This window comes from Diadema setosum, chromosome 19 (assembly GCF_964275005.1).
Source record: "Diadema setosum chromosome 19, eeDiaSeto1, whole genome shotgun sequence".
Classification (NCBI taxonomy): Eukaryota; Metazoa; Echinodermata; class Echinoidea; order Diadematoida; family Diadematidae; genus Diadema; species Diadema setosum.
In genome coordinates, this window is record NC_092703.1 from 8,254,950 (window position 1) to 8,272,694 (window position 17,745).

General features: G+C 38.6%; 1 protein-coding gene across 1 annotated transcript in view; it reads right to left on the minus strand.

Moving 5' to 3' along the window:
* Window positions 1-16,846, minus strand: part of LOC140242506 (polyphosphoinositide phosphatase-like) — a 38,872-nt gene extending 22,026 nt beyond the window's left edge. The window contains exons 1-17 of the mRNA XM_072322242.1: window positions 16,776-16,846; window positions 16,192-16,290; window positions 15,328-15,487; window positions 13,992-14,046; window positions 12,408-12,509; window positions 11,028-11,078; window positions 10,379-10,440; window positions 9,348-9,488; window positions 8,729-8,829; window positions 7,968-8,130; window positions 6,231-6,328; window positions 5,276-5,409; window positions 3,980-4,099; window positions 3,298-3,346; window positions 2,276-2,365; window positions 1,557-1,615; window positions 675-841 (exon numbers count right to left, since the gene is read on the minus strand). Coding sequence (XP_072178343.1) covers window positions 675-841; window positions 1,557-1,615; window positions 2,276-2,365; window positions 3,298-3,346; window positions 3,980-4,099; window positions 5,276-5,409; window positions 6,231-6,328; window positions 7,968-8,130; window positions 8,729-8,829; window positions 9,348-9,488; window positions 10,379-10,440; window positions 11,028-11,078; window positions 12,408-12,509; window positions 13,992-14,046; window positions 15,328-15,487; window positions 16,192-16,290; window positions 16,776-16,835 — 1,711 coding nt within the window. The 5' untranslated portion in view covers window positions 16,836-16,846. The remainder of the gene's footprint in view (window positions 1-674; window positions 842-1,556; window positions 1,616-2,275; window positions 2,366-3,297; window positions 3,347-3,979; window positions 4,100-5,275; window positions 5,410-6,230; window positions 6,329-7,967; window positions 8,131-8,728; window positions 8,830-9,347; window positions 9,489-10,378; window positions 10,441-11,027; window positions 11,079-12,407; window positions 12,510-13,991; window positions 14,047-15,327; window positions 15,488-16,191; window positions 16,291-16,775) is intronic.
* Between the last annotated feature and the right edge of the window lie 899 nt (window positions 16,847-17,745).

Consider the following 17,745-nt stretch of genomic DNA (forward strand, 5'->3'; position numbering starts at 1 on the left):
CAACTTCTGGTGTTGAGCTGTCTTTCAAAGATGAAAATTGTGAATTAAAAAAAAAAATGGTCGCTTACAGAGTCTAACGATAGCTCAGCAAAAACCGTTGAGACACTGACAAGATTCTTGTCATATATTGCATTACTGAAGCACAATCCTATCTGTATTCATGGGTACAGATCTCACATATGACCTTTAATCAGAATGCTGGCAGGATGGAAAACTTTCAGTTTTTACTGAAAGATGACAAATTACATGCGGGATAAGTATGATGTATGTAAAAAGTTGTTGCCACATTATTAGCAAAGCCTGAAGCAAAATTTCCTTTGCCGTGGTCAACTCACGATGCACGCATGAAATTTGAAGTTTATAGTTTGTTTTTTTTAATCCATTTAATCAACATGCAGCCTGATATTCGTCATCAGACCGTTGTTGAATGTGATTTCCTTCATTAGTTAATTTGTCAGCAAATCTGACAGTTTTTCATATATTCCATCTAAAGTGTATCGAGGATCAAGTTCACTTTACTTTAATATCCGAGCTGAGAATCTCCTATATCTTTATTAAAAGATGAAGAAGTACTATCCTGACATAACAACATAACGACATAAAATTCACAGCTGGGGACACATGGAGGAATGCAAAAAGAGCAGGGACTGTCCGGACTGCCCCGCCTCACCCACCGGAGAACGCGTTGCTATAGTAACGGGAGAGCGTCTGCTTGATGTCCCTGGAGTGCGAGGTCCAGGGGGAGATCTTGCGGTAGGTGCTGATGGAGTGGACCAGCTGGGAGCCTCCGTACTGCAGGGCGATGGTATCCCCCATGTCTTCATAGAGGTCTTCCAACATTCTGTGCATTAAGACGGATGAGAGTGGAAGAAGAACATCTCCATCAAACTCATTGAGAGTACACTGTCCTTTAACTCTTTGCGTGCCATGGTGTAACCTCCTGTGGTGTGACACATTATTCTGAGACAGTAACGCATGAGCACTTTTGGAAAACATTTTGTTTTTGAAAGCCACGTAACTCTCTATAGAAACACTTATGCTACAAATGCAGTACAGCAAGGCTGCAGAGAAAATTGCAAACTTTGCTGTGATGTAAATATGTGTGAGGAATGGGATTTTGTTCAACACTTTCAATGCACTGTGGCATATTGGACTTTATCGATCAGTTTGCGCGCGGTTGTGCATTTGAGCAAAATATGTGAAGTTGGTGAGCTGTTAACCGAGTTGGGTGTGCGAATGTCACGTGAATGTCACATGAACAGTAGATATACATACACGTAGGCAGTTGGTAGGTTTTTGGTATGCCTAGCTTAGCCTGCTCTGTATACATAAATATGCCAAAACAGGACTGTAGTCTAGATCAAACTTGAATGCAAGCCTAACAGCCAAAAATGCAAACCAAATGATTAGTCTTTCTTTTGGAGTTCTATCTTTAATATTAGTGAGGTATCATCTAGCTATTAAATATACACTTATTACAGTACATAAAATCATAATCTACAAGCCAAGAATGAATGTTGAATTGATAAACTGAGATGATTTCTGGAAAAGAATACCTGACGACGTCGGAGCCAAACTGCAAGTGCGGCTTGTCAACCAGACCCAGCGAGTACAGCTGAAAACAACCAAAACAGACAAACACAAAATAAAACGAGAATGTTGAATCTGAAGCAAAGTAATCATGAATGTTGGGACATCTTAAACTTCCTTCTGTACGAGTAAGATAGGAAGGTTAATGTGACACTTATCAAACCAGCACATGATCTCAGTGACTGACAGCATCACTACCATTACATGCATCACATCAGAACCAGGCTCATCGACATGAACAGATACCCAGTCACGTAATCAATGTGCAGTGGCGGATTCAGGGGGGAGTGCACCAGGTGCGCCCCCCTTTATTTTTTGTTAAAACCAAAGAAATGAAAGAAAAAAATGGAGGAAGGGGTGCTTGCGCCCCCCCCCCCTCTTTAATTTTGTAAAGGCGCCCCCTCTTTACGGAATCCATGGATCCGCCCCTGAATGTGCACCCGACAATAAGCATGGCAGAGTCAATGAACTTTAATTGTTGCAAGTTGAGGAGGAAATAATCTGTGCAGTCAAAGTAGAGGAGAAATGAAAATGGTTCCGGTATTCCATTCTTCTACTTTTTTCATCACACAATCGTCTAATTCAGAGCAATTTCAAGTACATCGCAAGTACTGTACACCAACACATAATTCTTACCAAACTGGATGTTTCAAAAGAAAACAGTTCAGATATTAATGATGCCTACCTGGTGACCCAAGGCGTACTTGCCGATGACAAACTGGGCGGTGTTGGTGCGGTCAAGACAGTCCACACAGTTTGTCCTGACCACGCCAGTCTGCAGGACAAAAGGCAACTAATTAATTCACCAAATTCCAGCAGGGTGCTGTCAACCACTCTACAAGGTGCATATGAAGTGAACACCTAAATGGCCATAAACTGATGACATCTAGTTGATAGGTTATGAAATGGATCTATGGTACCTGAAGCAAATGCAACTCAAGATGTCACATGCCATATAAAAAAGGTCGTGATAGCATGATTATCCACTACGAGGCAGTCATTTCAACAAGCTCTACTGTTTTATGGAATGGATTAATTATGATCATAATATATCTTGATGATGATAAGAAAGAGATGAACTAGAAGTGATGACAATTCGTAAACAGATATTATACCATCACTTTGCTGACACTGTGCAAAAGTTACAGGCATGTGAGTTTATTTTACAATGTAGCTGGATTTCATTTAGGGACTAAACTTTGGGTGGAATGGACAAACTCATGTCTGGACCGCATACCATGATGGTAACTGGATGGACGGATTAATGGATGGATAGCTGAAATAACATGTTACAAAGCCACTTCACATTCACAAACTGCCATCCTAGCTATATAGTCTAGGGGACTTCTTTAAGTCTGGAAATTGAATCCTGATATTGTTCTGACTTTCTATTAAAAGGGCATTCCATTCTGTGAGAGACAGTCCCACTCTCAATTTCTCAAGAAATGCCCCCCCCCCCCCCACCAAAAGACAAACAAACAAACAAACAAACAAAAAACAAAAACAAACAACAGAACAAAGAGAAAATGCTGAGCATTTTTTTTTCTCCTCTGGACTACAGCAAACAGTCTAGAACAAACCTACCCAACAACTATACTCTGTACAACTACTGAGTAATAATATTACGATGCAGAAAAGATACATCAACCAACATATCAACAAAATATGCGTATAGGCAGTCTATGTACTCTTTGAGGCAGAACCGACCTGTCTGATGAATATGTGACCCGGTAACTCTTCATCCGTGACCTCCATCCTGCGGGATAGCAAGTGATACCAGATTAACAATCCTCAACGTTTTGCATCTTATGAGTGACACAAACACTGAACAGTAGTCAATAAATGGACCTTGTATCACACCATGAGAAATATTTCATAAATTTTGTAAATATTAACAATTAAACAAATATATTAAATTCAACACTGACATTTTCTAATACTACAAACTTTTCCATTTCTTACAAAGCATTTTACTATAATAATGGTGTCTTGAATTGACCTACAACAGTGTACGTTTTATATCTGCTGCATAATCTTTTGTGACCGCATCGACACCGCCAAGTTGATATACTTGTGATCAGCATTCATATGATGTATCCGAGGCAAGTTTTCAGAAAGTGAAATAAACTATACAACGCTGCAAAGCTCAGAGTTTAAAAGTGAAGTGATACCAAAAGTAAATATCAGTGGGCAAGCTCAGAGTCCAGAGATTGTTGGAATAATTATTGAAATTCAAAATCAGCACTTTGTGATTTTATCAGGATTTCATTTGTGATGGGTTACATCACTGCTGCATGGACAACCCATGACCATGATGCTGAGATAATGCCATTCATTAGAAGTCATTTGCATAGATGAAGACATCCTCGGGAGAAGTTTTCACCCTCACCTGGACTCATCTCTCACCGGGACGCTGGGGTGGATGGCTTGACCACAGAGGAAGATACCTGTCCTCTCGACGGAGCGGGCTGCAATCTTCTCCAGCCGCGCCATCACATCACTGTGCTTACTGCAGGAGGGGGGGGGGGGGGGGGTAACAAAGAGAGGGTGGGGGGGGTCAGTAACATGAAGGAGAAAATACAGACCTTAAAGGGATCGTATAGTTTTGTTTGAGACCTAATTTCAGGTTTCTAACATTTTTGGGTGAGATAATGAAAAACCTCTTTAAATATGAAAGAGCATGGAAATCGAGAGGAATTCAACGTTTATTTGATGAAAACTGGTTTAGAAATGGCTGAGATATCCAAAACAGAGCGATTCTGATAAGTGTGGAACCCACACTTTATTACGATCGCTTTGTTTTACTTTGGTTTTGGATGTTTCAGTCATTCCAAACCCGATTTTCATCAAATAAACTTTGAATTCCTCTTAAAATGGTATGCTCTATACTATTTCATCAGTGTTTTCTTGGTATCTCGCAAAAAGTTAAAAGCCCAATTTTCATCTCCACCAATACTGTACCATCCCTTTAAAGACATGTTCCTTATCTTAGATGCTGGCTAGGGTGGGGGAAAGGAAGACATCTCATGCACCGTTTCCTCATGACCAGTTTTAGCATCCATCAAAGGTGGATTGTGCTATAATTATCCTGAGGCTGTTTTAATTGGAATTCTAAGCCACTTGGCACGGCATTCTAAACGTGTGTACTAAATGAAAATTTTATGAGACATTGATATTCATATTGAGGTGCAAAACATTCCTGCATGCATCATTTAGGTGAATACAAAAGGATTTTTTTTTTTTAATGTTAAGCAATATTTTGTTGGGTTGCAGGCCCTAGAAAAAGGTATATTCCTACCAACTCCCCCCCCCCCCCCCCTCTGATCAAGGGACATTGTCAGGAATGTTACGGAGCAAGACCCATTCATCTTCAACTAGCATGAACAGGCATCTAACATTGCACACGTTTTAGTGTGTGTAATGCCTATCCACACCAGTTCTAGCAGTGAAGCACAAGGTACTATGTCTACAGCACATTATGTAAGTTTTAAACCCTCAAAATGGTTAGAATTAATCAAGGCCCCTTGTAATAAAACATGTCAAATAATATAATTCATGTTAAATAACATCCACATTCCAATGAGTGCTTTTACCAAATGGACAACCTAAATGGCAGTAACCCATGTTATGCGCATAAAGTATTATGGTAGTGTCACATGTAAGCCATGGTTGAGACTGAACTCACTTCTTGGTGGACCTTGCCATGTCAAGATGTATGTACTGGATGTGGTGCTTTGGAGGGAGAAACTGGTTGAGATAGAATATACTCTGACGGAGAGCGTCAGTCAGGTAGCTTTCCCTTTTCCTCTTCTCCCGTTTCTACACAGAGGACATTGAAGAAAATAAATAGTGGAAGCAAGATAAAAGCACATACAGTTTTATTGTACAATTTTGAAAGATATGAAATCTGCAGACTAACATGCAATTTTGAAATCTGAGTCTTGACTATTAAATTAGAATAGCTTGTTTTCACAAATCATTCTTTTGAACCAGATCAATCTTTAGGCATGCAATAAAGTTTACTTTTCAGTAAGAAAACCCTGTACCAGGTAATTTTGTTGAAATGTCTTGTGTTTTTGCTTGGCCCTCAATTTCCATTCACAAAAACTACACTTTGATTCTCACAAGGATCTTTGCCCATATTTTCCTAATGCAGTACATAACAAGCAAGAATAACTTTTTTTTTTACACTATGCAAGGTCCAAATAAAACAGAAAAAGAATGAAAAAACTATTCAGCCAAAAAGAAAAGAAACCAAGGACAAAGAAATCAAAAGCATTCTTACAATGACTGCAATCAACATACTTTGACTTGCCAATGTACAAACTAGATATAATCACGGTAGTATATTGAATGAATGAGTTTGACGGCAGAAATAACAAAATTATACCAATTTTAAGAAAGAATGCTGTCTAATAGTGTCAGTCACTGACAAAGGAAAGGGAAAATATGCAACATGGAAACGCTTCTCTTGTAGTCATCTGGGTTCCGCAGCAAAGCTCTAAAAGGACAACCATTCTAAGGGAGACAAACGATGGACTGCATAATATAAACAAAAAAATTAACAAGCTCTGGGCTTGGAGGCGGGATTTTAGCCAAAAGTTCCTCTCACTTGTGAGTTTTTGCCTCCCAATCTTTACCTTGACAAGGTTGACGATGATGACAGGAGCTCCATAGCGACTCAGGAGGTCGTTGACATGGCGACCAGCCAGGTGGGCAAAGGGATCCGCCATGTCAACTATAACACAGAGTATTGAATATTCATATTCATATTTTGAATATTCATATTTGTTGAGGATGGCCTGATTTTCTACAACACCCATTTCCCATAGACACCAGCCCAAGTATACTTGGGATTCGTCTTCAACAGGTTAACATGGATTTAGCAAATGAAGAAAATGAAACTTACAGGAAGTTACAGTAAATCTAATAGCTATGAAGAATAGTTCGTGACACACTCAGTTAAAGTTTGAAGACAATGGGACATAGATTTTAACTGTTAATAATCATAAAGTTTTAGGTGATTTAATTTCTTCATTCTTATGAAAAGTACACATTCAGGAGGAGCCACGCAACAAAATTCTAGATATCGTCGCTGGGGCGACAAGACCTCGTATCTGCAAAATGTTAAATGTTCAGGAGAGTAAAAAGACATGGCAGCCAAAGCACTATATCAAATGGGAGAGCCTTTCTTTTGATATGCCATGGTGGCTTCAGTCTTGGCGTAAGAGAGTTAGGATTTGGGCAGAATGTCACTTAAGTGATTACCTCACCATTAATCCAAAAAAAGTCATTTTCACTAAAATTTCAGATACAAGGTCTTGTCACCTCGGCTATAATATACTATTTTGTGTTATCCTTTTTATCATAATGGTCTACTACTGTGACATTATAAATCATACTTGTAATGCTCCCTTGATATGTATTTCATCATTTTACCAACTATAAATTGCATTCGTTACATGAACTTCAATAATATTGTAATAGTGATAAGAAATGGTGTTCATTCTTTGGAGTAAGTTTTTGTTTTTGTTTTAGTCATACGCTATCAATGATACACAGGCAAATGAAGAATTTGATCATTTTGCTTGACTTGAGATCAGTAATTGTAATCTGATACCACAACCATGGGTCCAATCTACACAAATCAGACACAGTGAGACAAACGTCATGAGATTTGAGAGTGAAAAATTCAGCCGTTGTGAGGCTGCGTGAAAGATTTAGGTGGAGGCCTCCCACCTCCCCCCATTCTCTTAAAATTTTCATGAAGTGTTCTTTCTCTACTCACTGAGCCTTAAAGGGACTGTACAGTAGTGGTTGAGGTGGGGATTCGTGTTTTGAATATTCCTAAGTGAGATAATGAGAAACCTCTCATGAAATATGAAAGAGCATGTGATTGTAAGAAGGATTCAACGTTTATTTGATGGAAATTGGTTTTCAAATGGCCGAGATATCTCCAAAAGTGATAATAATAAAAGGCGACATGCCCCACCTTTATAAGGATCTCTTTGTTTCACATTGTTTTTGGATATCTCAGACATTTCAAAACCGATTTTCATCAAATAAACTTTTGATACCCCTTAGAATTGCATGCCCTTTGACATCTCATAGAGTGGCTTCTGAATATCTCGCAAAACGTTAAAAGCTAAATCCTCACCCAAACCAGAACTGTACACACCCTTTAAACCAACGCTGCACACTAGCACTGGTCCGACGGTCCCTGACCACTAAAAATCACTGTTGGACCAGTAACTTTTTCGAGAATTTACCAGCAAAAAATGGAAAATTCTGTCGGTCCAGTAGAAGAAATGGGCTAGTGTGCAGCCCCGCCTACATATTTTGGGAAGTTTCCCCTTCAAGGGAAAGAGACTACTCACTCATGATTGGCGGCTTTGGGACGATGGTTGTGATGTCCTGAGACCAGAGGGCCGGCACCGAGCCCCTGTGCTGGACGTAAGATGTGTAGCGCCCCCGCTTGAACTTTGAGAGGGAGGCGTCGTGGACGATCTGCTCTGTCTCGACCTCATTGGCCACTCTTCCCTAAAAAAGACAAAGATGGGGAGATAATAATTACACAATCACTGCCATACCATTATAGCCTTCTGCTGCTGCACTGTAGGAGAACTATTTGAGAAGTTCTCTCATGTACACTGTGCATATATGTTATTGATTATGTTGCGATGGAGAAAACTAAACAATGAACATGAACATGTTCTATCACACAGCAAACCTACTCTCTATCGAGTTGGTAATGACCATGAATAACCACATTCAACCACATCGTCGGGTCTTGAGCATGGTGGTCATCTAGTTTTAAAACTTTTTGCCCACCTTCTGGTAATGTCAGAATTTCTAAATCATTGATTGTGCAAGTCTGGTTTAGGTGTTTGTTGTCGAGTTGTTCATGCCCAAGCTGTGAACAAAACAAACAAAATTCTGCATGGTACAAAAACAGATTTAGAGCAACCTGCTACGATGAGCAATATGTTTTTTAATTCCATTATATGCCTGTGAATGTTTGTCAGTCCTCAAGAGCACAGACTCTCAGAAATTTTCACTAATGCACACATGCAGAAAGAGAGGTAGTCAGTGAAAAAAAGCAAAGCTCCCCAAAAATATCAACCAGATATAAACAAACCTCTGAGTTTGCGCCCCTCTTCAGGAACCTTGTACCAGCAAACTGTGAGGATCTCCTGGCGATCAGCGTGATGAGCACCGGCCTCCCAAACACACACACATCTGGGTTGATGTCATTCAGGAAATCAACTCCTGTCCAACCATTTTTTTTTTTTTTGATTCACAATTTAAGAGTGTTAGTGGCAAGAAATTAGTCTTGACACAAGCCCTCACAACACCTCGATGTAAAGGCTTCCAAACAAAGCATCTCTAGACAAAAGTACTTTTCAGTGGACTTCATTTCAGTTACACTAGTCGTGCAAAATTGTGCCTGGTGTTTTCTTCAGGTTTAAGGAAACATCTATTATCATTGTTATGATTGTCATTATCATCATCATATCATTACCATTGATAACACCACTGTTATTTTAACAGTTCATCATTAACACTATTATTAGTACTATCCACTATCATCATTGTCAACATTATCACAATGATAATTTTCTATATCATCATTATTTTTATGATTATTCTCACTATTCTATTCATTACGGATACTATGTCCATTTACAACATCAATGATTTGTGAAGATTATACATCTCTAACGGCTGAAGGGTCAAGGGTCAGGGGTCAAGGATACTGCACTGTCCCAGGAATCCGTGGATGATGTGGGTGACCCAGCAGGGGTGCACCCTGTCCCTCACCCCTCTCCACAGGTAGTCATTCCATGCAAACCTGGCTTCAGGCTGGATGGGCACGGCACGGGGCCGACTCGACCCAGCTGCAGACATCGGGGATGATATTGAAGTTTGTTGAAAAAAATCGGAAATCAAAATTTTCAGGTGATTTTGATACATGGAAAAAGCAAAATGTACATAGACTTGAGAAAAAAAAAAATCTGAAATCAGATTTAAATCTACAGAATATCATGCCTGAGACATACAGCTTGAATGGAGAATGAAAAGGGGGAAAAAGCATCACTGTAAAAAAGAGGGTGGTGATTTGGTTGCAATGTGGTGTGTAATCATGCCGTCCCCTCTGGTGGGAGGCAAAACAATCTTGTCTCTCGAGTAGGATTACTAGAGGCTCTGTGTGCAAGGGAATCATGATTCATGCACATAAAAAATTCCCGCTTCATTTATTCATCTCAAAGAATAGGGTGCTACCCAGGTGGAGTTGTCCACATACCGATTCCACACCCACACACACACACACACACACAAAACAAACAAACAAACAGGCAAATGATGCCGACCCCTCATGGTTTGGCCCAGGTGACTAGCAATAATCAGCAAATAATATCAACCAGGCACATTGTGGCATACAAGAAGAAGACTATACATGGACCTTCTGCGTATGAGGCCATTACCCCTAGACAAATTCAAAACAATGGGCAGGCTTTCATTGACCCCATGTTTCATTATAGAACTGATACGTAAATGCACATGATGTGACATTATTTGAAATAATTTGACTGTGAAAAGTGGTAGATCCAAAATATTCTTCCTTGCAAATGAGGACCAAGTTCCTTGTGATATTAAAGCCTCATTACAATGGTCATTGGGGCCAGGGTTTGACATGGCATCATAAAAATATGACACCAAATGAATATAACCCTACTAGCTACTCAGGAAGAGTTGTGATCCAACTGTTGCACCAATGTAAACTTACCACTCCTGGCTTTGTAGCCAGTCAGGTTGTACTGTAGTGAGTGGGTTAAGTCATAGCTGTAGCTGTTCACACGAATGAAAAAACAAACAAACAAACAAGCAAACCAAAGAACAGTGTAAAAATGGCAATTTTTACACATTTCGTGTAACGTGAAACTCGCGCGAAAATAAAAGCACACATATTCTTTGCTTTGTCTTGTGCAATATCATTTCATATCTTTCCTTTCAAGGCAGGTATATTGTGAGATATGACTGTGATGCTACTTTCAGTTTTCTTCATCTCCCCTTGTCCTGTAGTGTGATTGAATTTGCTGCTGCAATGCGGACCAGCTATCCTTAACAATTGTATGTGCTGCCAAAGCCATTAACTGCTGTGGTTGTATGCGAAATTTATCTCACCCAGTCTACTGAGTAATGCATTTGCAAAATCAGGAGGATGTGGGTTTAAATTCCACATGAGTATGTATGCCGGTGAGTATTTTATCAGGGCTATTACTCAAAGACAATGAATAACTGGTGTTCATTTACATCAAAAGAGGGCAATTTGCCAATCAGTTTGCAATTATAACAATAACACAGACCCATTCTCAGTCGGTGAAATTGTAGAAATTCATCTACAATTTAAATGTAAGAGACAGTTTCAAGCTCACCTGAAGTAGAAGTTGCTCGAGAGATCCACATTCTGGAAGATTTTGAAGTACCTGTTTAATCAGATGTAAACCAAGTCACAAAATTAAAACTTTCAAACAGATTTTTCCTATGCCGATAACAAAACATCCCATACTACAGTGTAACATAGGATGTCTTCTTTCAAGAAGTTCATTAGAGAGTCAATGTGCTTTCCACACTACTGAAAGTTTTGATTGCACTATTTATTTATTTTTCTTCTACATACCCTTTCCTTTCTTATATTGAACTGCTGAAAATTGCATGTGTCTATAAAGAATTTGGCTCCTATTCCTTCAAATACAAATGTATATCATTCAGAGCATGTCCATAAAGAGTCTCAGCATATACTGTATACGCCGAATATTTCGCGAGGTTTTTATTTTCGCGAATTTCACGAGTCGGGTGCTATTCGCGAAATTAAAGACACGCGAAAATATTGACTATGATCTCGATGTGAAAGTGACATACGCGTGTACACTTCTCCGTTTAGTACAGGACTCCACGATCACGAATTTAACCACTCGCGAAATCCCTGGGAATTCCCGATTTGCGAAAATTTAGACTCGCGAAATATATGGCGTATACAGCATACTACAATTTATGTACTAGATAAAATTGCATCTATCAATGTCGTAGTGTAAACACCAAAGATAGTAGATAACAAGATACGAAGGCGCGCGATAAAAATGGACACAAAATGGCTACCCTACATGACGATACAAAAGGGAGCTAAGTACAAACTCAGTACACCTAGAAACATCATTCATTTCCAAAGGTAGTGGTATTCTTATCATCTTAAAAAGATTTAAAAATTATAGTCCTAGCTTTTTTTCGATTAAAGGGATAATTTTGAAGAACGAGATTTTAGAGTAATAAGGATTATTTCGTGGAGGTAAAAATTTGGCAACAACGTGATCTCACAATCAAAGACACTTAATAAACAACAACATCTTCAAAGACAGCTCATCTCAGGCAAAGACACAAATCATCTGAGACGCGCTGTCCCTGAAACCGCTGCTGTTGTTTATGAAGTGTCTAGACAGCGCGTCTCAGGTGATGTGCGTAATACGCTTGAGGTCCGCGCGCTGTCCATTTGTTTTGTACATGATTAGCGTGCACTTTTGTGTCTTATTATAAAGCGTCTTTGGTAAACACTAATCTAAACTCAAACGTTTGTGCACGACAAACTGAAAGAAGAACATGAAATTCTATTACACAGAGTTGTACAGTGACCAGCAGTCACATTATGGAAAGCTCAACTCTGAATACTGCATTCCGCTCAAGGTAAAAAGGATTGTCAATTTTGAACTGCATTCATCTGGCCTAATCCGGTTGCGACCGGTTTGCACTGCACTGCTCACCTGGCTTCATCCGGATGCTGCTTCCTGAAGCTCTCATGGGCAATGGGAACCATTGTGGTATCCTCTATCTTGTAGATGGTGTGTCCTCCAATGACTGCTGATCTGTAGATACGAGACCATATCACTTAATTGTCTCATAGATTGTATTGTATTTCGTACTCTACTGAACTATTTTGATCGTGAAGAATGTGACACAAGAATACATTTGGAAATGTAAAATCATTACAGTACAAAAACACTCTTCTGCACACATCAAACAAGCAAAGTCCATTGAAATTTGTTCAATGTAAACTATCAATCATGCAAAATTTTCATTTTTACAGTAATACATAAACCTCCTCAGTTCTCACAATCATTTTCATTGCTCTTGATATCCCTGTTTGATATGCTGCCATTGTAATTTTCACTGCGACTTTTATCACTACCATCTGTGCAGTCACCAAGACGATGATGATTAGAAGTAATAAATGCAGATATACATGTACAGTATTCATCGCATAATCGGGACAGGTTGGGAGTAGCAAACATGGCCCCTTTAAGCGGGGTGCCCGATTTCGCGATGAGCACTCACTATACACTAACGGCATATGACATGTACATGTAGTGCACACATACACACACACACACACACACACACACATGCATAGTGACGTACTGTACATGTACATGAATACACAGCCGCGCTACCCCTCGGCGCGACCCTCTAGCTCTCCCTGCATTCTCGCAATGATGTAGAGTAATCGCAACCGGGTTCTTCTTCTGTCACCTCTCTTCGAACACAAAATATGTGGATTAAAAGCTAGCACTTTCTTAAACATTCGTAGAATTCTTGGACACGTAGGGCGTTCCGTATAAATACATATCCACATTGATTGCCCAGAACTGATGTGGGAACGTCAATGAAAAGTCCTTCAATCATTCAGTCATCACGGCTTGATTGTTTACTTGCCGCGATCACTTCACTGTACATGTGTTGTCAATATGTAGCGATCTAGCTCGCCATATATACACACGTACAGAAAAGCGAAGGCGGGCAGCGAGCTGAAATGTACATGTACTGGATGGACGGAGGTCCAAACACACCAGTCCGAAGCTTGCTTTGTAAGTTCGATGTAAACGACAACTGTTAGGGAATCTTTGAAATATTGTTGTGGCATTTTGGTAGATTTTTTGTGTAAAATGTCAACAAAATCAAAGATCGCTTGAAGAAAAATTGTCCCGTTTATCAGAGGTCCCCGCCCGATTATCCAGTGAAAATAACGTGCATTGGAAATGTTTCTGGGAAGCGTATGTCATTTAAGCGAGGTTCCCGATTATCAGATGCCCGATTATGCGATGAATACTGTAATAGCATATTTTACTTAGGCACAATCATCATCATTATGATCATTTTGACATTATAACCTTTAATCCAGAAATTTCTACTTACTCAAAAATACATGATTTAAAAAAAAAAAGAATCATAAGCAAAATGACCCAGGTTCACATGAATTTGATACAGACACATTATTGTATTGATGAGCAAAATCGGAGTGTCATGAGCAAACATCTATTTTTCAATTTGCCCCCAAAATTGCCACTTACTTTTTCCTCTTTGTAATCAGAACAATGTAGTATCCCTCCAAGAATCTGACAAAACCTGAAATGAAAAAAAAAGTGATGCTGTATCTTCAGAATAATTCTGATGTCCTTTTTAAATAAATAGAGTGAATCATTCTATTTTGCATTATATTAAACTTTGCACAAATTTCATGATATTATCAACTTGCCCCCCTCAAAAAAAAAAAAAAAAAATCCTCTTTAAACACAAATGGCACCATGTATTGCACTCCAAACTGGAAAATCACTAAAGTTTTCCACTGAAGGGGGATAATACTTATTTCAAATTTCATCAATATGGTTCTCACTCGCAAATTCAATCGCTCGCAAAAGTGTCTTCAAAGTCTCAATTCTAAAGTCTCAATTTTGATACAATCATCATTATACTACTGAAGTATATGACGTACAGTAATTTGATCTATTATCACTTTCTCATTCTTGAAATACATTTTTAATATTGTCAAAAGGACTATTAATCCTTAAGGCAATTTGCAAGTCAAGTAAACCTGTCTAAATATGCTCGTACACCCAAACATTAACATTTTGGCCCATAGCAAGCTGATATGATTCTGGGATAATTTCAAATGCAAACAGAATTGCTCAACAAATGTTCAAAGTGTAATGATAGGTGGTGTAATGTAATTATCTCATTAACAAAAAGTTTAGATAGTTGAAAATTGCATTTTAGACACTGAGCAAGAGTAAACATGTGATATGAACATTAATCAATGAAGCTTGGAACAAGTTACTTTTTTTATACATGATTGTCCATCATTAAAACAAAAAGGAGTGACAACTGACTGTACTCACAGTAAATTAAGTTAAAGGTAGCATTATGGTTAGAAAAGCAGAAACTGACACTCATGTTTTTCCTTTCACGATGAAATATTTGATAATATAAAATGGTCTATAACAAACACACAAATTGTAAATACTGGCCAGTGATTGGTCATAATGCAGTCACATGAATAATGCAGGGAGGATCCAAACTGTCATATTGTGAGCAGTGACATCAAACCAGGTAACATACATGTAATTTTAAGAAATTGCCTGGCTGCTGACTTTAAACAGGGCTAAAATGAAATGATGTGTATTTATGTGGACCATTGCGTATATCACAGCATATTACATTGTCTTGTCTATGGTCGTAATATCACACCTGACTGCCGCAGTGAGAGTCCCTTCGGGTTTATATTTTCCCACAAGATTACATTATCCCGAAATGTGCAATTAACTTCAGCAGGGATGTCAAATGTTATATTACACCCAAAAAAAGGTAAAATCTGTATAAAAAGAGTCATGCTCTGGCCAGATTGCTCACCAGCGATGCCAAATGCCGAAACGCACCGCGACCATCCGGCCATCCCACTGGATGAGGATGAGGACGAAGAGGAGGACGATGATGAAAAATGTGACGGTCCTTGGTTGCCATGCTTGAGGGTTTGGAGGAGATCTTTGATTTGACTCAAGGTGTACGTAATCTAAATGAAAAAAAAAAAGTACCACGTGTGTGCATTCAAATTTTGGTTGTTGTTTTATTTCTGCACTGCTCTGAAACCCTCTGTCAAGGCTGTCAAGTAGAAATATGCTAATAATGGAAAAATCTTTAAATATTACAAGGTCCACAAGGGAAAAAAATCTGTTAGAGTTATTTTTACAATTGGGAGCAGTGATTTAAAAAAATGTTTGAGTTATCGCATTTGATGCATATGCTTAGGTCAGTTGTATCACTAAACATCCTAAAATATATAAATTTTGCAATAAAGCCTAAAATATAAGGAGGTATCCTTATTTTTCTCACTAACCATAACTATTTACGGTTTAGTCGAGAAATTCTTTTATTATATCATTGTTCACATTTTCTATATTTAACGATACTTAACATTGATTATAATGATTAAAGTTTTGAAATTGGATGTTTTTTCTCTAACTCACATTTTAGAACTATTTTGAAGCACTAAAGCTGAGTTTTTGTTTCATCTGCAAATGGTAAACAATGCCTTTAATCAGGGCTGCACACAAACCCATTTTTTTCTACTGGTCCGACCTGTCTGTCGGACCTGCATGCACCCAGTTTTTCCGTTATTTTTACTGGTCCATTTCTGAAAAAGTTACTGGTCCAGTGCCAGTGTGCAGCATTGCTTTAATATATCAAAACTTGTATTTAACAGAATATTCACTGCACCTTGTCATCTGTGATCTCCAGTCCCCTTGCCTCTGTTCTGTCAATTTTCAGGACCCTAAACTCTGTCTCAGAGTTGTTCGATCCCATGATGTACAGTCGCTGAGGGGATGGAAGAACAGTGCAAACGAAATCCAAAAAAAAAAAAAAAAAATTAGCTTGACTATTTCAGTCCAACCATCTGAGAAGAAGCTACTGACAGTGGAAATCTGAAAACAAAGATGTTCTAATAAAAGGTGGGACCCATCTTTCATTAGGATCACTTTGCTGTACTTTGTTTTTCAATATCTCAGCCATTTCAAAACTGATTTTCATCAAATAAACTTTTAATTTCTCCTAGATTGTATGCTCTATATTATTTCATATTTAAATGGTTTCTGATTATCTTGCAAAAAGTTCAAATCTACATCCCTATCTCAACCAAAACTATACCATCCCTTTAAATATTTACATAAATAGGGTGCATTCCTCCCATTTGAATTGCATGCTAATTACATGGATCTTGAAGGGCCATAAAAAGGGGGAGGGGTCAAATACAAGAATGGGGCCAATAACATGATTCTGCCTGATTAAAATCAATATCTTACCGCTTTGGTCTCATATAGCACGATTTTCTGGATGTTGCTGATGAAGAAATCCGTCTCCATGATGAAGAATGGATGCTCTCTCCACGGGCAGGTCTGTTCAAAATTAAAAAGGACAAAATCAATAAAGTTTTGGTTAATCAAATGCAACTGAATTTCAATGGAATGTACTCTGATGTATGATGCTGCTGCACTTCACTCTTAATGTGCCACATTCACACACCCAACTCAAGTCGACGGCGTGCCAAGTTCACATATTTTAGTCAAACGCACAGACCCGCCAAAACCCATCAATAAATCGCCAAATGCCACAGTAGAATGAGAGGTTAACTTGCAATTCTGTTCCTCTCACATGTAACTCACATTGTGTGATGATTAAATATCAAGCGGTGTTCCCTACTGCTTGGATTTTCATGTAAATTCTGAATTTTGTCATTGTTTTGTATGCAAAACTTATGCCTGTACAATACTTACTGGTCAGGATCATTTGAAAGGAAAATAATTGTATATTTGCTATAAAATCTACATCACAGCAAAACTTTCTCTACAACTTTGCTCATTCCATGTCAAGCATTAATTTTTTTTTTCCAAAAAGAAATTTAAAGCAAGCGGCCCAGGCGCCCATTGACCATAAAGCCATCCTTAAATTTTGAACGTCAGCTACATGTAGAAACCTAGATCTATGCTTTTGCGTGCAGTCGAGTGAGGGTTTTTTGAAAAACATGTTTTCCGCAAGCCTCCCTGCATTGCAGTCTCAGAATAATGTAGGCAATCAGCAAAAGGAGTTTACACTACACTACAGACCACCATGACCACAGGTAGACTCTAACGTTACAGTCCAGAGTAATGAATTCATGAATTGACATGTGGCGCAGAAAGAGTTGATATAAAAAATACTTGTCTTTTCCCATCATAAAACATTTCTCTCTGTTTAAAACCGTCACTAGTAAAACACTAGATCTAAGTTACTAAG